The 25,746-nt window shown below is 47.4% G+C and overlaps 1 protein-coding gene across 1 annotated transcript in view; it reads left to right on the top strand.

Moving 5' to 3' along the window:
- Positions 1 to 6,308: 6,308 nt before the first annotated feature.
- The window catches only part of Kiaa1549l (KIAA1549 like), a 276,448-nt gene continuing 257,010 nt past the window's right edge, over positions 6,309 to 25,746 (top strand). Inside the window, 1 exon segment of the mRNA XM_028877902.2 lies at positions 6,309 to 7,340. Coding sequence (XP_028733735.1) covers positions 7,103 to 7,340 — 238 coding nt within the window. The 5' untranslated portion in view covers positions 6,309 to 7,102.

The raw sequence follows: 25,746 nt of genomic DNA, 5'->3' as shown, positions 1-25,746 counted from the left end.
TATCGCCACTTAGTATTTTTTTTAAGGAATCATATTATTGTTTATATAAAATTACATATAATACAGACAAGTCTGTGTATATGTATACATATACATATGTGTATAATATACATATACAGTTTAGAAGAAAAATTCTTATTTGGGCTGACAATACTACCCCTCAAAAAGAGCATACTAATTTGTTACCCAATACCAATGGTCAGCCCTGTATATAACATTATATGGATAGACTGAGCAAGTTGTATTTATATATTTAGGAATACACACACACACATACATTTTAATATTTTTTTTGGTCTGTTTTTTTTTGAGACAGGGTTTCTCTGTGTAGACTTGGCTGCCCTACAACTAGCTCTATAGACCGGGCTGGCCTTGAATTCACAGAAATCAAGTTGCTAGGATTAAAGGCATACACCACCACCACCTGGCTTATGTTTTAATTATTTTTTTTTAGTATTTTTAATCCCTTGGTGTCAGGAATCTACTTTTGGTCTCTTTGGGCTTGCCTTTTCTGGACACTTCATATAACTAGAGCCATAGACTGTATAGCCTCTGTAATTGGCTTTTTTCACTTGGCACAGTATCCTCCAGGTTCCTTGGTGTGGTAGCACATAACAGTATTCTCCTGTTTTTTTCTCACTGAGGAAGAACGTTCTGTTGTACTAAACTTGTTTATTTTTTCACCAACTGATAGACATTTAGGCTGTTTCCACTTTTGACTATTATGAATAACGATGCTATAAATATTTAAATGGAAATATTTGTGAGGACATGTGCTTTTATTTGTCTTGGGTAGATACCCTGACATCTTTGGTAGACACTTGGACACCTTGGGTGTACTAAAGCTAAGAACTAGAGGGTGATGGACTCGGGGCTTGAAGCTGGTTGAAAATCACTAACATTTCCCTAGCTAGTCCTAGTCCCCACCCCACAGGGCTTGACAAAACAAACAAATAAACCAAAACAAAAAACCAAAGAAAGAACCAGGGAGCTATAGATACAGTAAAAATTAGCTGGCCTCAGGTGTCAATGTGGAGAGCAGGGTGACCATGTCTCTGCTCTGACTGGAGAATCCCAGAGGCATCAGAGATATTATCAATGGCCCTTGATGACATCAGAAGAAAGGACAGGCCATGCTGCCTCCTCCCACTGGAGGACAGAGAGGATAATTAGCTAGAACCTGGGCCAGTGGAAACGTCAACCAGAAGTTAAGTTCAAGTCAACAAATATTGAGTTGCTAGGCTTCTGTGGAGGCCCTCTGTGAGGACTAAATTGAGACTCACCCACCTGAAAGCTGGCAGCCGCTCCTGGTGGGCATTACCCGGGTCTCGCTCTGCCTGCCTGCCATCTCCGCCTTGAGGCTGAAACCTGGGAAGCTTTTTAGAGACATGCGTGGACATATCAGAGGAAAGGGAAACCAAGATGGCCTGCATTTCTGCAGCACCCTTCTCCTGCTCCAGTTCATTCTACATGGTGGGTGGGGTGGGGAGTGACCCTCCATAATTCTTTGATTGGAATTCTCCGCTAGCTCCCCACTGCCCTCATTGCTAATTCAACTGTATCTTTTCACCCTCGCAGGCAGTTCTTTCTACAAGGTACCCACAAAGCTGTATTAAGTACTTTTCTCAGGGCCAGGCCAGTGAGATATAGGAAGGGTCCTGAAATGCACCTTCTCAGTTATGTCTAGTATTTTCTCAGGAGCATTGGAAGCAAGAGAAACCACATATACATTTTATTTTAAATTCCTTCCATTCCTGGAGGAAGTGAGCAACATAGGCCTCACAATCTTGTGGTGTCTAGGGTCTTGGGTCTTATGGCCTCTGTAGAAACTGTGCCTTATTTAAAAAAAAAAAAAGAAGAGAAAAAAGAAATCCTTTTCATTTTAAACAAATATTTTGCATCTTACTTCTATTTTGTGCATATGGATGTCTTCCTGCATGTATGTGCTGGGTTCCTCTGGAAGCCAGAAGGCATCAGGTCCTCGGGAACTGGAGTTACAGATGGTTGTGAGCTGCCAGTGTGTGTGCGCTGGGAACCAAACCCAGGTCCTCTGCAAGAGAGCCAGTTCTCTCCACCACTGAGGCCTCTCTCCAGCCTCCCTTTCATTTCTCAAAAATGAGGACTCTGAGTTATTTTAAACATATCCTAGGGCCCTAAAGGGTACCATGGCTTAAAAGGATAGGCTTTGTTCCCCATTAGAGGGTAAATCCCCTACTCACCCCTCCAGCCTCTTCTCTTGGCACTCCGCTCTTCCTGATTCCTCTGGCATTCCCCCCACCCCCTACCCCACCCCCACCCCCACCCCCTCTGAGCAGGGGTATCATCCTGTGGTTGCTCCTCTGTGTCGCTGGACCTTCAGTGCCGAGCCCAGTGAGGGTGGAGACAAGGCTTAGCTCTCTGCAGACACCTGAGTTGAGAACTCACCCGGCTGCAGGAAAGGATTTGTGAATCGAACTGGAAGGCATGCCGGTGTGAAATGGATGACTTGGGGAGCAACAGCTGCTTGCTTCTTGCAAAACGAGGTCTAGATGTGTGCCCCAGAATAATGACAGAAGTTCAGCCCGGGGCCTGAAACCACCGCTCGGAGATGGAGTCTTCTGCCTCCCTAACTTCTTGAACTAACACTTGACTCATTAAACAATAAGCTTAGCATACAAGGAAGTCCCAAAGCCCCGGTTAAGAATACTAAAATGAAATACAAGAGTTTATGGGTTAAGAGGGTTGCGATGATCATATAATATATAATAAGATTGATTGAGCACTTACTGTATGTCAAGTGTACATCTAAATGATTGACATGTATCAACTCAATCCTTAAAACAGTCCCATCTGGGAGTTACTTGGATCATTTTAGTTTTATAGATGAGGTTTACAGAGATGTGATTTTCTCAGTCATTAGCAAGGAGAGGACAGATCTTAAATGTAAATCAACGTAAGGTTTGGTTTGTCTATTTACCAAACAAGGACTCATCTATCAAAAATTTAAACAAAATGCCATGGTAACTCATATCTGTAGTTTTAGGACCCTGGAAACCGAGGCAGGAGAATTGCTATGATTGGTGCCAGCCTAGGTTAGATTACACAGCAATTCTGAGTCATCATGGGCTACGCAGGAAGACCCTGTCTCATTTTCTCCACTCCCCTGAAAACCTCCCCAAGATTCCTGCTCCCGCGGAAACAGCCTCCCCTTGACTGACTAAGGTGTAAGCTCTGGAGCCTGGCATCTCAGGCTCTTGGCATCTGCCTCCACTGTGGCTCCCCTGCCCTGAAGCAGGGCAGCCCCTTCCCCAAGGCCCCACTCTGCTGCCCTCACTAGACAGCTCCCCTTCCCCCACCATGACACTAAACCTTTTATGACTTCCTGTTTGGCCATTCGCTGGGCTCGGAGAACTTTTACTTGAGGTGTTCTGGTGTCTTTCTCCCCATTGAAGGCAGAAACAGCCCATGTTCCCATGGGGGATGGGGATCTGTTCATATCTCTTTCCCATGGGGATGGGGGATCTGTTCATATCTCTGTTCCCATGGGGATGGGGATCTGTTCATATCTCTGTTCCCATGGGGATGGGGAATCTGTTCATATCTCTGTTCCCATGGGATGGGGATCTGTTCATGTCTCTGTTCCCATGGGGGATGGGGATCTGTTCATATCTCTGTTCCCATGGGGGATGGGGATCTGTTCATATCTCTGTTCCCATGGGAGGATTGGGGATCTGTTCATATCTCTGTTCCCATGGGGGATGGGGGATCTGTTCATATCTCTGTTCCCATGGGGATGGGGGATCTGTTTATATCTCTGTTCCCATGGGGATGGATAATCCTTACCTGTCATTGTCACATCTTACCTCGCTCTAAAGTGGTCACTGTATACCTGCTTTGCTTACTGGACTGTGAGCGTCTTGAGGGATACAATGGTGTCTGGTCTCAAGTCTAGCCTGTTGGAGGACAGAGCCACCCCATCTAACAACCAGAAACTGAAAAGCAATCTATGTCATGTCTAGGTCTGGCAAGAAACAGCAGAGGGAAAATCCCAGTTACAAACAGAATATGAATATCTCCTCCCTCTGGCAGTAGCCCAGTGTTTCCTCTTAACTGTCATGGAGACATGGCTGTGGCTAAGTCTTATGTCTCTTGTTTTATGTGCTCTCCATCTGGACCTTTTATGTCTTGGGCCAGCAACTCGGTCCATTCTGTCTTAATCTAACACATATCACAGCTGGCTACAGCTTCAGTTAGAAAGGTCCAAGTTCTCCCTTATCACACCCCTGTGTCCCTTGCTCCTGTGTAGAGCCATGTGCCAGGTCGGTGCTCCGGAGGGTGAATCCCCTTCTCCTTTCCCTTCCTCTTTTCTTTAAGGAAAAGCCTAGATGTACCCAGAACCTTCCATGAACAGGCCTGAACATTGCTTCCCTTCTTCTGTCCTATTTCAACATGAGCTGCAGGTGTTGAATGAAGTGCTCTCACTGTTCCTAGTCTCACTGTTCCTGGTCTGTGATTCCTTGCCTCCCTCCCTCCCCTTCCGTACCTGTCGGTTAGACCTAGACTGCCTGCCATCATCCCCGTCCTATGCCCTTGTCTCTGGGATCACTGCTTGCCATTTTTCAGACCTTGTAATGTTGAATAAATAACCTCCATGAACGGGCCTGTGCCTCAAAATGACTCCTATTGTTTGGGAAAACTGCATCCATCCACCTTTCTTTCTTCTCTCTCTCTCTCTCTCTCTCTCTCTCTCTCTCTCTCTCTCTCTCTCTCTCTTTCTTCTTTTCTTTCCTAGACAGGGTTTTTCTGTGTAGCCCTGGCTGTCCTGGAACTCGATCCACAGACCAGTCTGACTTTGAACTCACAGAGATCCACCTGCCTCTGCCTCTGAGTGCTGGGATTAAAGGTGTGCGTCACCATGCCTGGTTTGTAAGTTTCTTAAAACAACCCCAAACAGTAAAATTAATTTAACCAAAGAGCAAGGGTAAATCACAGCCCTAGGAGGAAGAGGATGAATACCCATTATCCAAAATGCTCTGGGACCAGAGATGCTGCACATTTCAAAGTTGTCTGGATGTGGGGATATTTGTATAAACTTTATTGGTTGAATGTCTCTAATCTGAAAATTTGAAATCATTGAGAGTTCATGTTCAACTGTTACTTTATTTATTTAGTATATGCAGATAAGGATCAGAGGACAACCCACAGGAGCTGTCTCTTACCATGCAGGTAGGGCCCAGGGATCAAACTCAGGTTGTTAGTCAAGCTTGGTGCAGGTGCTTTGCTCTATGAACCATCTCACCAGCCCTGGAACTTTCTGAGCATTTCATATTTTAAGATGAGGAATACTCAACCTGTACTACTACATTTCAACAAATCTGAAATGCATGCTAGGACGTATCCGATCTCTGAAAAGTTAGCACGTGACAATGCATCTTCTACGAAACAGTGTCCGTTCTGTCTTATGGACACAGGTGACAGAGAGTACACACTTCAGCAGAACCGCCAGCTTGCTCTGCTGGGTGGGGTGGGGGCGGGGGGCTGGCTCCCATCTCTCAGCACCCTCCAGCCTGCTGTGCCTTGAACACACCAGGCCAGGCCAGCCTCAGGGTTTTTGCCCTTACGGATCGCTTTATCTAGAATGCTCCTTCAGCTTGGCTTTCCCTTGACTTCCTTCTGGTCTTCTCTCAGATGTCACCTTCACAGGGAATCCCTTTTCATCCCGTTTAATGCTTGCAACACCTCCATTCCCACTTTCTTTCTTTTTACCTTACCGTTTTCTCTGAGGCTTTTTAGCGTTGTCTGGTAGTCAATTTATTACCCACGGGGATTATGATTGTGGCTGTTGTCCACGTGTCTGGAATAGGGCTTGGCATATAACAGGCCGTTTTGGATGAATAAATACTGTCGGATGAACAGGTGCGTTTCACCAGGTCAAGGCGAATGTTTTCCCCACATGGCTCACATGCCTAGTGCCTAACACAGTAGCTGGCAAGCTATGGATGCCAGGCAAATAACTGACTGACTGAAGGGTGCTTGAAGCACCTGCAAGCTAGGTAGCCAGCTCAAGGGCACGAGGGCAGAAGGGCAATTCAGCTGACTCTGCCGTTTGCCCCACTAGGGAGTGACTGACTTGTCAGCCCTCCTATTTGGGGGGAGATTTTTTGGAAACGCCTGTAGTTGTTCCAAAGCCCAGTGCACAGCCTCTCCCGTAGTATGGCTGTAACCAATGTTTATAACGTGTTTTTCTTTACTCCCGCGTTTCACTGCAAATGGGCCCAGAACAGCTTCAGTTCTTCGGGGCTAAATCTGGCATGCAGGTGTCTGCCAGACCCTGGGAGAAGTAGTGAACAACCTGCACAAAGCTCCCTCGCTCATCCTCAGAGAGCTTTCCCAAGATGCAGGCTGAAGACCTAGCTTCCCCAGCAGGTTGACCATGAGAGTGTCTAGTCCCTTCCCTGGCCAGAGGACTATCCCCGCTGACCTTTCCTCCTCAAGATCTGGGAACACTGGGCGGAGGGGAGCCCCCCCCCCCTTCCCACGAGGACCTCGCCAGTGCAGAGCACGGTTCGGGCCCCCGCGCGCGGGAGCTGGGGGGCGCGCGGTGGTTCCGCGCGGGGATGCGCGCGCGCGCCTGCCTCGCCTCCCTCGCCCGCTCCGGTGCTACGTGCTTTCTTTGTCAATGAGGCGCCGCTCTGAGCTGCAGTAGCACTCGCGGCCGGAGCCGGAGCCCAGCGATCGAGCGAACCAGCGGGGACAGAGACCCGGGCGTAGGGGCGGCGGCGGGCGGCAGGCTGCACGAGCCAGGGCCGCAGGTTTCCGCGTCTCGCAGCCTTGCGCTCGGGGTGCAGCATCCAGCCCCGGGGAAGGGACCGGGGCGCCGCCCGTCCCACCCTCGCCGCACCGTGGGAAACCCCATGCGGCGCCGGTCCCCGCGCGCGTGAAGCCGCGGCTCCGCCGAGCCCGTCCCGGACCGAGGCAGGACGAGCGAGCGGCTCGCGCCTCCCGCTTCCCTCTGACTCCCGGGCCATGGCCGGAGATGCCCGGTGAGGAGCGGTGCGCCGAGGGCTGGGCTCCCCGGCGCCGTGTGAAACGAGGCAGCGGCCTGGATGTGTGAACCGTCCCTATGGCTCCGCAGGAGGCGAAGCCCCAGGGCCCGAGCAAAGCTGGGCCCGCGGCGTGGAAGCCCAGGGACCGGCCCCGGGAGCGTGGGCTCTGCGGGGCAGGCGGGATCGCCGCGCGCTTCCAGGGCGTGAGGAGCTCCGGGGCCCGCCGGTCCCAGGATGCGCCGCCTCTGCGGCCGCCGCTGCTGCTGGGACTCTTGCTGCTGGCTGCCCTTCCTGGGCACTGCCGGGCCGACTCGGGTAAGCACTTAGGGGCGGTTCTGCTCCCGCCGCGGGGTCTAAAGCAGCTTAACCGGGTGGAGGTGGGTGGTGGGTGGTGGGCTCTTTGCAGCGCTGCTGGGCTTTTCTCTGTCCCTAGCAGTTGCAACAGCGCGAGAACTGTCAGAAATCTGTCTCCGGGAAGGCATCGTGGGCGGAGAAGAAAGAGGCACGTTTTAATCTTTTTTTTTTTTTCTGGACAAGTTGCAATGCCTCCTGATGGTCCCACAAATACGCGTCGTTTAGCTAGACATGGCATGGTTAGGACTGCTTAAAAGGGATCTATTTAGTGGGACACGTTAGGAATGAAGCCGTTTACTGTGTTTTCGGCTTCTTGTTGCTAGTATTCACTTTGTCTTTGCAAGGAATGACCTGAGAGTTTGAAGTAATTTCTGTGAAGAAAGAGCGTTTTCCCTTTGCTTATAACAGTTTTTTTTTTCCCTTTTGGGAACGAGGTACTTAAAATAATTGATTGCACCTTGCAAAAGGTTCAGGCATTGATCAAGTGTATAACGTATTATTTGCAAGAGGCTTCTTTAAAAACAGTCATGCTTGGCGCTCAGACTTCTAACGATCCTTCAGAAACAGATTTTTGTAATTCCGTGGACAATTTTGTGGATCTCTTGTAACTATTTGGGAGGAATTATTCTGCCTAAGTGCTTCGAAACTTATACAGTGCCATCAGCAATGGTCTTTGAAGTAAGAGTGATTGCTATGACGCCTGTAAAGAGCAAGCTTTTGTGTTTGTGATGGAATTCTGGACTATAGACAACATTTTATCAAACACAAGTCTCTCACTCCAGGTAATTGGTTTCTGTAGTGTTGCAGCCTTTAGTGAGAATCAAGAAGGACCCCCCCACCGCCACCTGGGCGCACGGATCAAGAAAGACACCCCCCCCCTCACCTGCGCGCACACCCCGCCTGTGTGTGCCCTTTCCCCGCATCAGATTGAAATTCCCAGTTTTGAAGGACCTTACAACTGTTTTTAAATAAGTGTCGTGGTTGGCTATATCTACATAAATGTTTAATTTAAAGCCATTTTCCTTTGATTCACTTAAAAGTCATTGACATGAGGGATGTGTGTTAAGTGACTATGTGTCAAGGAATTTCTTGTGATTCTAATGGTTCCAAAGTTCAGTAGCCGACCTTCTGGGAATTCGGATCTCCTGCTTTTAATGGGGCATGATGTTGAGAGAGAGAGGTCGTGAGGAAGACATGGAAGTCCCCGAGTGACCATTGGCTCGGAATCACGGTTTTTGGTTAACAAGCCTCCAATTCCTGATAGTTTTGTAAACTGTTGGAGAGCGTTTCAGGTTTGGCTGTGGTTTATCTGAGTGCAGAGACTGAAAACCGTCCACCATCTGTGAGATGTGAGATTTGCCTTTCCTGCATTGCCCCTTTCCGCCCCCCATGTCAGCTGATTTTCTCTGACAGGGTTTTGAATTTCTGATCTCCCTTCCAACCTTCGTACTTGGCGATTACCGACCTCTGAGACTTGGCTTGGCCCATCTGTCAGTCAGCCAGAACCTTACCTAGGGGACTTCTCATCGTCATCTTAGACCCCTCCCCCTTCTTCTTGCTGGTCATGAGGACGTAAGCCTAGGGTAGCCAACGCTTAGAATGACGGGGAATGCCATTAAAATAGCTGTTCTCTGAGCCCCTCTATCTTCTCCCTCCTCGTTAGACACGGTTTCCCTGCGCTTTTGGGGTGCCTTTTCAGCTGTTACACTCGATACTCGGTTTTCTGTGGACAAGGCCACCTGTGGATCCACGGTCTGTCTCTAGCTCCCCAGTGTCCTGTGGCTTCAGCACTGAGCCCATTTTACGACTGGCTTCTTGAGGGCAGAGTGAACACTGGGCATCCGGTCAGACCTTTTCCCTTGCTTTCACATGGTCTCTGGTTTCAGCCGAGGAGAGGTCTGGGCATCTCAAGAGGTTTGTGGAGAAAGCACTCTCAGGAGGGAGAATAGATGACTCTTGGCTGGGGACCTCTGACTCTCCAGGCAGCCACCGTGTCTGGAGCTTGCTCGGATGGACCGCTGCAGTTCCGTGCCGTTCTCCTCTGCAGTGTGTTACCTGAGAAGTCCATTCAGTGACCCGTCCCGTTCTGCTTGAAGTCCCGACTGCCTATGGGGCCTGCCGTTTGCATCCTTGATGGCTCTTGATTTTTAACAAGGCTAAATCAGACATTTTGCCTTGGTTGAAAAAAAAAAATGGACAAGAATAGGTTTGTTCCTAGAAAACACTGCACCAACTTCTAGCACCTTTGATGCAGGGTGTTTGCAGTGTGTTTTGAGCTGATTTCCACCACGACACTCCATGCCTTTTGTCTTCATCGGAGACCTCCTTCCCACATAAAGGGAAATCCGCTGTCATGCTTAGTGTGAAGACACCTTCTCCTCGCTCTCTCCCATGGAATCCTTGCTTGCAGGCAGTCACTGCTGTTCTGGGAAAGAAGTTTCTGAAGGCTGATGCCCTTCATTCTCTTCTGCCATCTGGGGGCCAAGCAACAACGGTAGCACGGATATCTGACATCCCAACCTTCCCACCCACCTCCCTGTTTGGTTCATATCTGCAAACATTTAACACATCTGCTGTGGGCAGGCTCAGGGCTCACCCCCTTGTGGGCCTCTGCTCAATGTGACCTTGGCCTCTGGGGCCCTTGTTTCTCTCCCCAGTGTGAAATGGGGGTAATAAAAGCTCCAATCTCATTGGGTGACCTACTGATGAGGTGACTGAGCTAAAGCCCCCCCCCCCAGTACACAACAATGCTTGACGTGTAACTGCTCATAGAGTGTCTTCTGTTCTTATAAAAATGGAAGAGATTACCTGCACGTTTGTTTTGCCAGATGGGTTGCTAGGGTAGGGGAATACAGGCTTGAATAAGGTGCCACCAGTTTGCAGAAGGCTCTCATGAAGAGGGGCTTGAACTCTAATACTATGTGAGCAGAGCTAATAAAGCCAGACTGTAGTTAATTTTAGGGAGAGCTGGAGGCGGGGCTTTGAAGGGTGGGTAGGTTCTCAGCGTTGACAGTGGCATTTCAGGACAAGGGAAAGTCAAGGGTTCTTTGTGCCCAGAACTCAGGGTAGAGGAGGACCCAGAACTCTGCCTTGCTCTGGAGTTTCCATGTGCCCTCCTCGTGGGGTGGCTTCTCAAGCCAAAGTAATTCCTTTTCTGTTCAGCCTTGCTTCCCTGTTGCTTGCTGTGACTCCCGAGATGCTCTAGGGACCTAGTGCAGTTTCAGCTTTCTTACCCTTCAGTCTGACTGGTTCTCTTAGATGTTAGGATATTATTTCAATTAAGTAACTCATAGCTGCTTTATTTGAAGAAGGGTTTGCTGGTGTCTAGGGTTCTCCAGTTTAGCACATCTCAAAAGGGAGACAATTGCCCTGCATGTCTTTCTTACCCTTCTCCAGCCTCCTTTACACATCGCCAAATTGGAGCCCCATCCACAGATCCTGCATTTTGTTCATGCATGCATGCATGCATTCATTTATCTACCCATTCATGCATCCAGTCATTCAGTCTGTGTTTTGAGTACCTCAATAGCCTGAGGTTATAGTAGTGAATCTAAACAAGGTCCCATTTTTTATGCCGTTTGAAAGTGCCCCAGTGCTTTCTAAACTTGACTGAGGATACGGATCACTTGAAGGTTCTGTTAAAATCCAGGCTGTGATTTGGTTGGTCTGGAACAAGGCCTGACTTATGTGGATGATTGCATTCTACAGACCCCATCTGAGTGGCGAGGGATAATAAATGTGTATGGTAAGTCCTATGGAGAGACGTCGAGGCCGGCGTTGGCACCTTCATACCCGTGCTTGTTTCTAATGGGAGACAGAGGAAGGGTCAGAGGGCTGAGATGACGAGGCAGCGGGGACTCCACAGTGACTGTGTGGGGGGCGTTTTCCAGGTGGAGGGAAAGGTGCATGCAGAGCTTGAGGCAGCTGAAGAAAGCAGGGAGGCAAGGTGAGATGGTACTTTCTCTGGTGAGATGGTCAGCCTCCAGCATAACCCAAACTTCAGCTCTGAAAGAATCACTTCGGCTGTGGTGGGAGAAAAGACTGTGGGTGAGGAGGGAGGCTGGAAAGGCAGGCTGGAGGCTGTGGTTGAGATCCAGGGTGAGGATGAAGATGATATGGATCGTAGAGTTGGGAAAGGGCAGGGGAGCCGAGGTGAGAGCAGGGCCATATTTTTGAGAAAGAGGCGGTGGAATTGTGTGAAGTAGAAGGGCAGGAGAGGAAGAGAAGGAGCAATAGGACTTTGCCAGCTGATGAGGTGTTTCTGACAGCCATAGTGACCCATGAACACTGGGTTCGCGGATGTGGAGGTGTTTGGTGGCCTGGAGAGTGACAGGGACAGAGGTTGCAGTGGCTTCAGAAATCCCCAGTGCTCGAGAGGAAGAAGAGCCACTGAGATATGGAGACCGCACCTCTTCCCACTCTTCTTTACTGGTGGAGACAGGGCCCCTCTGCAGCTCAGACAATTCCAGAGAATTGCAGATGTGTGCCCCCACCACACCGACTTCAGGAAACTCTTTTCTATAAAGGTGAACAAGGGTGGACTTGGGTTCATGGGAGGTTAGGTGGGAATATAGAGCCAGGTGTATGGGCACATTCCTGTAATCCCAGTACTGGAGAGGCTGACACAGGACGATCACCAGTTCAAGGTTGGTCTTCGATACAGTGAGATTCTGTATAAACTAACTAAGCAGACCTACCCCCCATGCAAATGAAGACAAAAATGCAGATATAAGTACATATAATCACATTTTCTCTTTCTTTTTAACATTAAAGATAATGAAATAGTAACTCTGGTGGTGCCCCCTCCCCCCAAATATAAGTGGCCTGAACAAAGCCATTTGGAGTTTTAACTGTGTATACCATTTATGAGTGCTTTGAAGACACTCTCAGGCTAGCTGAGGGATTCCCATTCTCTCGCCCTGTCTCTGACCACGTAAAGAACAGGGAAGCTGTGCTTTAATACTGGTGTGGAACAGGAGTTAGCTCTCCAGTCCTGCTCCACATCTCTCCCCCAAATCACCGTAGAAACTCGGATTCTGAAGTGTGGACAAGAAGCGGAGAAGCTGGCAGCAGCTGACCCAGCCCAAGTCGGACGTTACTGGACTCTGGCCTGGGAACACGCCAAGTGCTCTCACAGACCCCTTTCATTTGCACTAACCTTTAAGCTGGTATCACGCTCCCCCTTCTCTCTTTAAACAAACAACTCTACTCTTCTCTAAACAAAAATGAATGGTTGGAATGACCCTAAAACATTCTCGTTGCTTGACAACATATGAGAGACGATTTCTAAACACACAGAGGGACACATTATTCAAGGTTATGGGATGGCTGCCATGGATGGTGACTCGTTGGGGATTTCAGGGCCAGAGGAGCAGTCAGCACCTGGGTGTTGGCAGTTAGCAGAACCACAGCTCGGGGAAGGTGGTGTTGGGTTGCATTGTTGGGGAGTATTTATCAAGCACTTGGAGGCATACGGGGCCCTCACTGTGTGGGGATTCAGGGGAGATCAAAGCAGCCCCGCCTTGCCCTTTCAGCAGCTGGTGGGTGGAGTGGCAGGTCGGTGAAATATACCCTCATGAATCTGGTCAGGTAGCAAGATGGAAAATCTCCCTCCTGTCCAGGGAGGCCACTGCTTAGAGACACCCCGTGAGGGACGGGGGCTGCAAAGGCCATCGTTCTGAGTTCTCAATATCCTTATTTTCAAAGGTCACCAACTAATTCAGACTTTTGAAATGCTGTGCCGAACGAAGAGAGCACACCAAGGAGTCACAAGGTTTTGTTTTCAGACAGGGTAGCTTAGGTTGGCCTCAGCCTCACTGTGTAGGCCAAGATGACTTTGAACTCTTAATACTCTGATCTCTACTTCCTGAGCACTACGATCACAGGCATGCACCACCATGCCTTGTTTATGTGGTATTGGGATCAAACCCAGGGCTTTGTGCATGCTGGGCAAGCGCTCTACTAACCTAGCGACATCTCCAACCCCTTTCTCCTCCTCCTCCAAATCAAGTTTGTAAAGATATAATTTATGCGGGCAGTGGCCTTTAATCTCAGCACTTGGGAGGCAGGGGCAGGTGGATCTCTGTGAGTTCAAGGCCAGCCTGGTCTACAGAGTGAGTTCTAGGACAGCCAAGGTCACGTGATTCCTTCTAGGTGTACTGTGTGGGAAGCTTTTACAGAAGTGTACATTGGGTTCTCTCACCACAATCCAGATACAGAACATTTCTATTATTCCCCCCCACCCCCGCTGAAGTATTCTCCGGCCGCCCAAAGGTAGACCAGCCGTCTATCCTTTGTCTTCGTACTTTGGTTTTTCTGGATGGTCACACGAATGGAATCACTAATATGTGTGCTCTACAGTGTCTAGCTTCTTTCACATTCTTGCCCATCACGCACGTCATTGCCTGCATCCTAACTATTTCTTTACCTTTTTAAAAATGGCGGAATAGTATTCTAGCATACCACAGTTTGCTTATCCATATTGATGGACATTTGGACTGTTTCCAGTTTTTGGCCAAGGAGGCTTTGTTTGGACAGTTTTCTCCCCTTGAGTAAATAAAGTTAGAATCCCGAGTCCAGTGGTAGGCCTGTGTTTAACCTTATAAAAGCTGTTGAAGTCTTTTCCAAAGTGGCTGCACAATTTTTATCCCAGCAGCAGCACATGAGAGTCTTAGCTGCTCAAATTCAATCACACTGGCACTTAGGATTGTCTGATTTTTTTTTCCCTGTTTAATTTAAATTTCAACCACTGCAATAGTTGGTGGGTATTATCTCACTGTGGGCTTAGTTTGCACATCTCTAATTACTAATAGTGTTATTATTGCATCTCTTTTCATGTACTCCCTTTCCTGTCTGTATCTCAAGTTGGAAGGGTCTGTTAAAATCTTTTGCCAATTAGAACAATTGGATTATTTATTTTCTTATTGTTTGAATTTTCCTAGTCAGGCCTTTATCAGATGTGTGCCTTGCAAATGTATTTCTCTTTAGTGTTCTCATTCTTATTAATAGTATTTTTCAAAGAATGAATGTTTTTAATTTGATTAGCTTTATCAATTTTTTAAACTTAAGGACTTATTATTGTGTGTGTGTGTGTGTGTGTGTGTGTGTGTGTGTGTTGTAGAATAGAAATCTTTGCCAACCCAAGGTGACACTTCTGAAAGTTTCATGTTTTTATCTTTACTTTTGGAACTGTGGTCCATTCTTGTTGATTTTTATGTACCCTACAAGGTAAGAGTCAAGGTTAAATTTTACATACGGATGTTTAATTGCTCCAGAACCACGTTTTGAAGAGACTGTCATTGCTCCATTGACTTGCCCTGTGACCACCTGTGTGGAGTTCACATCTGGACTCTGTAGCCCACTCTGCTCATCTGCATTTCTCTCCTGATGCCGCAGAAACCTATGTTGATTTCTCCAGCTCGGGCTTCTTAATTTTAGTGCCAGGAACAGTTTGCTGTTGCAAGGTTCTATGCTGAGCATTGTGGAGTGTTCTTTCATGTCTTCGCCTAGTAGATGCTCCTTCCTCCTTCCTCATCTGTGATAACAATGTCATCCTCAGACGTTTCTGTGTGTCCACTGGGGAGTAAAATCACCCTCAGCTGAGTTCCGCTATCCTAGCTTGATAGCAAGTCTTTGAATCAGACAGTGAGAGAGAGCACTGTTCGTTTATTTGATTTCTGGGACGGGGTCTCACCCTCTAGCCTAGGCTGGCCGGGAACTCACTACATAGACCAGGTCTATGGTCCAAAACAGCTACTCCTCTGCTGCAGCCTCCAGAGTGCTGGAATTGCTTATATGGGCCACATACCTGGCATATGTGTCTCCACCTATTTAAGTTTTTCTTTCATGTGTGTTTTAATGTGTGTGTGTGTGTGTGTGTGTGTGTGTGTGTGTGTGTGTGTATTTGTGTATTTCATGTTTTTCATGGCTTTGGTAAACAGTACTTAAATGGTTTACTGGCATATAGAAATATGATTCAAGAATATTAACTTTCTTGGTCTGGAGAGCTTGCTCAGTGGTTAACAGCACTGGCTGCTTTTGCAGAGGACCCGGGTTAATTCCCAGCACTCACACGGAGGCTCAGAAACATCTGTAACTCAAGTTCCAGGGTATCTGACGCCCTCTTCTGACCTCTGTGGGCACTGTACACACATGGTGTGCAGAACTATGTGCATGCAAAATACCCATACACATAAAGAAATAAACGAACAAATTAATTTTATTATATAATCCTTCTAAGTTTATTTTAGTAGCATTTTGTAAAACTTTGAGGGTTTTTCTAAATAGAAAATCAATCTATCTGTGATTAAAGGCAATTTTGTTTCTTTTAAATCTGTACGTTTTGAATTTCTTTCTTGCCTGATTCACTGACTAGAACTGCCAGCATATTGTTCAGTAGGAACTGGGAGTGTGACATCCTCATGTTGATCCCACCTGGAGGACCACATTCAGTCTTTCGCTGTGGTGAATGGTGTTGTGTAGTTTCAATTTTGTTTTGCAGAAGCCCTTAATCTGGGTGAAGAAACTCCTTTCTTAGCCTAGTGTGCCATGCATTTTTATCATGGACGAGGGTGGAATTTTGTCCCATGCTTTGTCTGTCTATACTAACAGGATCACAAGAATTTTATTTATTAGCCTGCAAAAAGGCAACATCACTGATTTTTGGAATGTTGAGCTATGCTTTGCTGCTGGGATAAACTCCAGTTTAGTCACAGTGTGAGTTCTTTCTGTGTCTAGGTTTTGAGCAGTTTTGTTTTGTTTTTTAAATATATTTACTTTATGTGTGCCTGAGAGCATGCATGTGAAGTGCCCTGGGAATTAGAAGAGGCACTGGAGTCAGAAACAGTTGTGAGCTGCCATGTGGGTGCTGGGAACTGAATCTGGGTCTTCTGCAAGAGAAGCAAGTGCTCAACCCTGAGCCACCACTCCACCCCCTTCTAGTAGTTACAAAAGGGAAATTTCAAGTGCTAGGTTCATGAGCGGTATTAGTCTATTGTGGTGGTTTGAAAGAAAGTGGCCCCCAAAAGGAGTGGCACTGTCATGAGGTCTGGCGTTGTTGGAGGAAGTGTGTCACCATTGGGGTGGGCTTTAAAGTCTCCTTTGCTCAAGCTACACCCAGTGTGGACAGACTTGTTCTGCTGCCTTCAGATCAAGAGGTAGAACTCTCAGCTCCTTTTCCAGCGCCATGTCGGCCTGCATGCCACCATGTCCCACCAGGATGATAATGGACTCAACCTCTGTCAACTTGACACAAGCCAGAGTCATTTGGGAAGAGGGAATCTTAATTGACAAAATGCCTGCAGAGGTATTGCCTGTAGGCAAGTCTGAGAGGGTATTGTCTTGATTAGTGAGTGATGTGGGAGGGCACCTCCTCCTCACTGTGGGCAGTACCACCCTGGCAGGTGATGCTGGGGTGTATAAGAAAGCAGGCTAAGCAAGCCACGGTGAGCAAGCCAGGAAGAGGCACTCCTCCATGGCCTCTGCATCAGTTCCTGCCTCCAGCTTCCTGCTTGAGATACTGCCTTGACTTCCCTAGATGATGGCCTAGAAGCTGTAAAATGAAACAGAGCACTTCTTCCCCCAGCTGCTTTGGATTGTGGGCTTTTTATCACCGCACGGTTCTGTTGGATTTATTATTATTCATTATTCAGTACAGCTGAGCTTTGAAGCAATCGTGTTGAGTCCTTCCTGACCTTTTCTACAGACATATACACATACACAGTTCGACTTAACTTTCTTCTGGACGTAAAGGATATAATGTTGAGCACTTTGTTTTTTTCATGTAGCAATCTATTTAATGTTCTCATGGTAGCAAGAAAAAGTGTTTACATGGAAGAGTAGCTTTAAGACCCCAGCCCAACTTCAAACCTGGTACAATAGCTTCTTAAATTATTCCTATCTTTTCCACTCCTTCCATATCTGATACTCCCACAGGTTTTTAAGGGAAACTGTGGATCCTCAAACACTAGACAGAGTGGATAAGCATCACGGTTTTTTTGTTTATTTTTGTTTTTCAAGACAGGGTTCCTTTGTGTAGCCCTGGCTGTCCTGGATCTCGCTCTGTAGCCAAGAGCTCACAGAGATCCGCCTGCCTCTGCCTCCCGAGTGCTGGGACTAAAGGTGTGCGCCACCGCCACCATCACTCTCCCAGCAAGCTGTGGTGTTTAAACCAACTAAGGCAGATGTAAATGGAGCCAAGTAGCTGCTGCTGGCGAGGCCAAGGTCACTGCAGCACCTGCCTTCAGTCCACTCAGGCGAGGCTTTGACTAATGTGTCCTAACCTCAAGGGGAATTTGATTTTGATTTATATGTTCAATCTCTTCTTCGCTGGAACAAACAAACAAACAAACAGCTCCTGATGTTGGAAACACAAAATGGCTTTGGTGTGTATGAGGATGCGTAAATAGGAAGTCTGAGGGTGTATCTAACTTTACTCCTGTGAATCAGGGAATAAATGCCCAGAGGGATGTGAGTGCCCCAGAGCTGCCCCTCCTCCACCCTAGGAGTGAGAGCTGCTGCTCTGTCTGTCCTGTGTCTGTTTACCAAATGTCAACAGCAAACTCAGCAAGACTGAAGAAAAATGGGCAGTCTGAGAAGAAAATGTGTTGAAGTGAATAGTTCAGCCTAGAAGCCCTTGTCAAAAAGAGCTGAGCAAAAATATCTGGAAACCTACACACTTCATTATCAAATAAAGAGTCTTTGTTTTGAAAAGAATAGGAGGATCTGGATTAAGAGAGCTATTCTGAATATAATTAAATGGATGAAAGTATATTAAAAATCAGGACCATGGAGCCTGTCTTGGGCGGTTTCCTGATGCTGACTTACTGTGGTGTGTTTCACAAACACCGAACCTTCAATGGGATGGGGAATACTTCTTGTCTCTGGTCCGGAATTACCAATATCCCAAGTCTATTCTTCTTTCTTTTTAACTTTTAAAGTGTGTGTGTGTGTGTGTGTGTGTGTGTGTGTGTGTGTGTGTGTGCAGGCACATGCACACACACACACAGAGGCACGCACACATGCATGCATGCATGCACATACTCACGCACACATTCACGCACTTACGCAAGCACGCACATAGATACCTATAGAGGCCAGAAGAGGGCCTGGAGCTGAGTTCCAGGGTGTTGTGAGCTGCCTGACACAGCTGGGAATTGAACCCAGGTCCTCTGCAAGAGTAGCAAGTGCTCTGAACCACCGAGCCATCTCTCCAGCTCCATGGTTTTCCTTTTCTTATGGACAATGACACTGCTTTTTCCTACAGGGATAACAGTCCACACAGTTTGGCAGACACCTTCTAGTTATTCAAGTTTTTGGTCTCTTTTGTATTTGAATTTCATACTGTACTAAGAGCATTCAGGAAATAACTGGACAGAGGCTGCAGGGTAGTCTGTGATCTACCCCTGCCCCTCTGACTTGGGGACAGATTGTCTCCCTACCTCCTCAAAGTAGTTCATGTTGGGCCTCCAGGCCCTGGGGAACCTTCTGGATGCACTCAGAACAGGAGTGAGTTATGGCTCAGCTAGGTGAACCCCAGATAACTGACAGAATGTATAGCGGGCATTGTGAGGGGTCAGTTCATGCAGTTCTCACAACTATACAGTGTGGTGATATTGTGTTCCCCAATACATCGTGCACCCTAATAAACTTATCTGGGGTCAGAGAACAGAACAGCCACTAGACAGACATAGAGGCCAGAAAATGGTGGCACTCACACCTTTAATCCTAGCCTTCTGGAGGCAGAGATCCATCTGAATCTCTGTGAGTTCAAAGCCACACTGGAAACAGCCAGGCATGGTGACTCATGCCTTTAATCCCAGGAAGTGATGGCAGAAAGCAGAAACGTATATAAGGTGTGAAAACCAGGAACTAGGCTGGTTAAGCTTTTAGGCTTTGAGCAGCACAGTTCAGCTGAGATCCATTTGGATGAGGACTCAGAGGCTTCCAGTCTGAGGAAACAGGATCAGCTGAGGAATTGGTGAGGTGAGGAAGCTGTGGCTTGTTCTGCTTCTCTGATCTCAGTGTTCACCCCAATACCTGGCCCTGGGTTTATTTTTATTAATAAGACCTTTTAAGATTCCTGATACAATAAAGCAAGTCATTAATCCCCTGGCTTCAGACGAAGAAATCAAGGCACGAATGACTCAGCAGTGACTCTTCCGGTTTCACATAGCTTCTTGGTTGCACTGTAGGGAACCTGTGCGTAGGGCTTTCCAGCTGCTGGGGTGCTCTCCATAGCAAGAGGTGACAGGATTGTAGCTAGAGGACAAATCTGTCACCCGCCAGTCCCACAGCCGCTCAGACCCAACCAAGTAAACACAGAGACTTATATTGCTTACAAACTGTATGGCCGTGGCAGGCTTCTTGCTAACTGTTCTTATATCTTAAATTAACCCATTTCTATAAATCTATACCTTACCACGTGGCTCATGGCTTACCAGCATCTTCACATGCTGCTTGTCATGGCAGCGGTGGTGGCGGCTGGCAGTGTCTCCCTTCCTCAGCCTTCCGCTTCCCAGAATTCTCTTCTCTGCTTGTCCCGCCTATACTTCCTGCCTGACCACTGGCCGATCAGTATTTTATTTATACAGAATGATATCCACAGCACAGGATTATTCTTTTTTTTTTTTTCTCTCTGAGACAGGGTTTCTCTGTGTAGTTTTGGTGCCTGTCCTAGATCTCACTTTGTAGACTAGGCTGGACTTAAACTCACAAAGATTCACCTGGCTCTGCCTCCTGAGTGCTGGGATTAAAGGCGTGCACCACCGCTGCCCGGTGACAGGATTATTCTTTGGAGTACCTACCTACCTAGCCTCTCTCCTGGCCCACATTCCTGAGAGGGGGAATCTGGGACTGCAGCCTGGCCCATGGAATTAGGGATATATCCTCCATTTGATAAGCACAGGCATGTAGCACAAAAATGGCTTCTTAGCCTGACCCCTCTGTCAGCCGGGACTCATCTGAAAATAAGGTGTGTGGGGTGGGGAAAACGCCCCAAAATTTGTCTCTTCCCAAATAGCAATAATAAACAGGTCCACTGGATATGATAGCACACATCTTTTATGTCAGTACTTGGGAGGCAGAGGCAGGCAGAACTCACTTAGAGTCTAGCTTGGTCTATATATCAAATTCCAGGCCAGTCAGAGTTTCACAGTGAGGTTCTGTCTTAAACATCACCACCACCACCACCACCGCCAAACCAAAACGAAGACCATGCACCGCCAAGCTGGCTTTATATAAAACAACAGTGGGTTAACCAGCTGAGTTCACAGCATTGACTAATTTATTGTTATAAATACCCTTACCGTGGCTGATTTCAGGCCACTGATGCCACAGTGAGTTGGGAAGTGATTGTCCCATTGGCTCTGCCATGATGTAATAATTGGTCCCAGCTGAGTAATGTTTCTAACCACAAATTGTCGACATGTACACAACTCATACAGGTAGTGTGTGAGGTCTCCAAGGAGTTCAAAGCCTGGGCTTAATAGGCCAATCATGTAGGTAGGCTTATAATTATGTCAAAAGAAATGAGATTTCCACGTAGAGAGGGTGCAGGCGGTCTAAGCTTGAAAGTCTGTCATCTTCAGTGTGTGATCTCATAGGCACACAGAGACGCTTTTGACAAAATTGCATCTCCACTGATTGTGGTTTCTCACTCAGGACATATAATTAACCCCCGTTCATGAATTTTCACGTGCGGGACCCCATTTTCTCAAATGAACATTGGCTTTGTCGTGTGGTACCAGAAGCTATAATTTCTCCATGAGTCTGGATGTCTCCACCTTCTCCTCTTGGGGGGTTGTCACCAACAGGCTCGTTTTTGTTTTTTTTCTTCCAGATCAGAGATGTGAAATGCACGTGGTGGCCCATTAGATATCTTTCAGCTGAACATGTACAATCAGCCTCAATTGGAGGCTTTTATTTATGATCCCAAGGCCATCTTTCCATTCATATAATTATGTTAAAAGCTCAGACAACCGTTCTGGAAGCATGTCACCCGCCTTTGAAGATCTTGGGGCACATCTGGGAGTGTGACGGGGAGCCCTGGCTTCCATGTGCTGCATACAATTCCTCCCACACTCCCCGTCCATCATCCTGATAGGACCTTGTTGCTCATCCTGGCCAGCCCCTGAGAGTCCTGGCCACTGGGAGGGGAGGTACGGAGGTGTTAACAGTACGCATGTGCCACTTTCTTCACACATACAACCTAAGTGTCCTACTGCTGAAAGGTCGTTAGCTTTACCTATAAAAATAGCATAATTAATTTATTCTTTTAATTTCCCTTGAGATACAGCAAGAGGAAAAAAAAACCACAGGATTCTTCTTTTTATGATTTATTGAAGATTTGTCCTAGTTTGTGGACTTGTTGACTTCGGAACAGGAGGACTAACACTTGTGAAACACAGCTAGACACTTGTCAAGAGTTTTATCTCATTTAATCCACACAACAATACCATTAGATGGCTCTTCTTCACTGTTTGGAGGAAGCTGGAGTTTAGAAGACGTTAAAGAACCCAGTTGGCCTAAGGCTTCAGTGCCAGGACAGCAATTAGTGAGTAACTCTGCCTGGGACGCAAATATAGTCTCATCTACACCACATAGTCCCGCCCAACGCTGTACTGAACTTTTTTTTTTTTTTTTGGTTTTTCGAGACAGGGTTTCTCTTGTGTAGCTTTGCGCCTTTCCTGGAACTCACTTGGTAGCCAGGCTGGCCTCGAACTCACAGAGATCCGTCTGCTCTGCTCCGAGTGCTGGGATTAAAGGTGTGCGCCACCACCGGCCGGCTTTGAACTTTTAAACATATATTGCTGCTATGTAGATGGTATGATTGACATTAATTCAGCCTGTCGTATCATCCAGCCATTAATTCTTTTTCTGGAGTTTTAGGGATCAAATACAGGGTCCTGTGCACACTCTGTAAGAACTCTATTACCCTAGCCACATTTCCCTCTCTGTGTTCATGTCTCTGTCTCTCTGTCTGTCTCTGTTTCTCTGTCTACCTGTCTTTCCCAGCATATGGTCTCAGGTAGCTCAGGTGGATCTTCCTACTCCACCTTCTGAGTGCTGGGATAACAGATGTGCATAATTATGCCTACTTTATGTGATGCTGGAGATTGAACCCAGGGCTTTATGCATGTCTCATAAGCACTCTACCAACCTAGCTACACACTCACCCTCTCCTATTATTTTTACATATTCATAGTAAGTTTCAAACATCAGTGTATTTCACTCCTAAACATTTCATCATATATACTCTTGGCTGGGGTTTCATATTTTCATGTGTACCCTGTCTGCCTCTCTTTCTGTCTCTGTCTTTCTCTGTATCTCTCTGTCTCTCTGATTATTTTAAGAGAGATTACATATGTGTATAAGACTGACTACAATTCCTGATCCTCCTGCTTCAGTCTCCTGAGTACTGAAACTATAGATATGTGCCACCACTCAGAGCTCCTCATGCAATCTTAAATGATGAAGCTTGTTGTTTCCATGGTGAATTTTCTCATATGTGCTAATTGAGGCATGACTTATGGAGCCCCCGGCATGGGCAGCCGCTGGCCTCCTTGTCCCAACACTCACTGTGGATGACATCTACTCATGTTACTAGTCATCTACTCAGAGCCATGATTGCTGGTGGAGGTGGGTGCTCTGTGGGGGAAGGCTGGAGGAGGGGACTGGCCTGCTGAGTGAGGAGGAGGATGGCCAGGGAAGGCTATCCCGAGGAAGTGACATTCGAGCCAACATTGGAAGGGTGACCAGTAGATAAATAAGCCAGGCATCTGACCAAGGGGAGAAATGGGCACTGCTCTCGGTGGTGGGAAGAAGCACATTTCATTCCTAAACTAGAGGGGAGGCTCATGACCTCAAACTAGCTTCATCCTTCAGCCAGTGGGTTCATAAACATGGCTATACTTAAGGCTTTTAGTGCCTCTGCTGCCTGATTGCTTAGATGAATCCCATTGCTGAACAGTCCAGGTCCTTCATGAGTTAACCACTCCTAACTCCAACTTCTCCCTACAGCTAGACTTTAAGTAGCTGCGAAGCCCTTCTATGGCCATAACATCTTATTCTGTCTGTCCAAGAAGGCCTTCCAGCCCTGTCTGCCTGCTTAGCACTTCAAGACTCAAGTGTAGGCTCTTCCAGCAGCCTCCCTTGGTACCCACTCTGTCCCACATGGTATTGGATGCCATGTGGTTTGCTAACTCTCTGTGCCACCCTCTATGGCCACTGACCTGTCTCCTCAACTAGACAGAGCTCCTCCAAGCAGTAGGTTCTCAAGATCCTCTAAGCACACGGGAGGCTAGCTGCCCTCCCAGAGCTGTGACCCATGAGTACAAGCTATCGCCGTTAGAACGGAGGGCACACCGTGTTGCAGCCATGCCCGTTAGTAATGAAGAGCCATGTGGCTGAGACAACTTGCTCAGAGACAGAAGGAAGAATACCCTGTGAAACCAAGCCAGCCTTAAGGAAGACCAAGACACTTGACCTTCTGAGCATCCTCATCCCAGAGCGTTCAGGAAAGGCGGTCAGGAAGCTGTGCTACAGCAGCTGTTTGTAGGTGGGCGAACTGTGGGGTCAGCTTAAGGTCAGGGTGTGAAGGTGAGCAGACAACGCCAAACACATGAGAGCCACAGTCAAGGCTGAGGCAAGCTTGACCCATCCTAGCACAAGAGATCCTGCACATCCGTAGCATACACAGGATAATGGGAGTGTATGTGAAAGCAAGGAAGAGTAATCTCCTGGTTTATTCTCACTATATCAAGACCTGCTATATCTTTCCTACGCTTATTCTGCCAACAGATATATATGGATAGCATAGTTCTGATGGTAGGATGGAGTGGAGGAGGCTGATTGCAGTTCACATTTATGTTTTCAAAAATTGAACACTTGTCCCACAAAATTTGTGTGTGTGTGTGTGTGTGTGTGTGTGTGTGTGTGTGTGTGTTACTAGGGTTTGAACCCAGTGCTTGCGCATACTAGACAATCATTGTTCCCCAAATGAAAAAAAAATTCATTAAAAAAGTCAAAGTTTTTTTCCTCACAATAAAATATCAGGAATTCCGGATTCTCTTGGAATAACCCCAAAACTGACCACAAGAGTTCGAAATTGCTGCACCGTGTCTGTGGGCTGACGCCGAGCAGTGGTGTCAGCTGGGACATCTGTCACAGCTGCTTTCTCCCTGGCTGGCTGGGGGCTAGCCATAGAATAGTAACAAACCAGCTCTCCAGAACCACAGCATAGAGTTCAGTTTTTCATTCACCGAGTGCGAGTTCTTGTCTGGGAGATCTGTCTTCCAAGCAGTGATTCAGGAACCCAAGGTCCTCTTTCACAGAGTGGGTGGTCCCAGGGCTGCGGGACTTGTCTGCAGTCTAGCAGATAGAAGGGAGAAGAAACTGGTGGACAGACGAGAAAGGGAGAGTGTACGCTCTACTCCCATTCCACATATGTGGATGCTCTGCCCCTTAGCCACACCCGCCTGTAAAACTGGAGAAGGTCACTTGAGAGTTTCCCCAGAAGGAGTGGGGGCAGTTTGATAATCTTTCGACACAACTCATTTATTTCCTCTGCTCGGCCCCTTTAGGCGTTTGAAGTTGGGGCCCCTGGTTTAACTGCATCAGGCCTCGGAGTTACAGAAACCGAGGCTCCAATCACGCTGACGTCAGGTCCGGCAGGGCAGGGACTTAATCGGTTCTGTTCACTGCTCAACACTTAGCGCCTGTCGCAGGATCTGTCGTCACACAGTAGGTTTCAGAAAGTCTGTGTTGAATGCATAAATGACCTTCTACTCACAGACAACAGTAACGGCTCGCATTTGCTGGGTGCCTTAACTCTGTGGGAGGTTGGGGCCTGTCTCATGACAGAGGTGTTAAGCTTTGGGCAGTGGTAGAGCTGTAAGATGAGAAAGAAGGGGAATGTGAAAATTGTTTCCATCTTGTCTTGACTCTCACATTTGGTATTTTTCTGGTACTGCCTTCCAGGGATAAATCGATGAGAAAATGCAACGTATTTTCTTCTCGGCTGAGTGTTTGCGTGGAAAAACACAAACCAAAACAACTGTATTCAGTCCTTTGTAGTTTTGGTTGACAAATGGTTGCTATTTCAAGGTAAAGTTTTTCTTCCTGTATGGAGCCATCTTTGATCACACTGAACCTATTGTGCCCCAGCTGGACCATGATGAGCTATGTTCACACGGTCAGAAAAGTTACTGCTACTGCTCAAAGTCCCCTTGCAGTCTTTGGGCACGTACAGCACACAGGGTAGGAGGTCTGACCTCTGACCCTTCCTACGGTTTGACTTGTCCCTTGCGGTACCCCGACACCATGTTTTGTTGCTACTGTGGCTCTTGATTAGCTTAGGGGCACCATTTGT

Source organism: Peromyscus leucopus, chromosome 4 (assembly GCF_004664715.2).
Source record: "Peromyscus leucopus breed LL Stock chromosome 4, UCI_PerLeu_2.1, whole genome shotgun sequence".
NCBI classification, from domain to species: domain Eukaryota; kingdom Metazoa; phylum Chordata; class Mammalia; order Rodentia; family Cricetidae; genus Peromyscus; species Peromyscus leucopus.
This window is presented reverse-complemented; position numbering and strand designations above follow the sequence as displayed.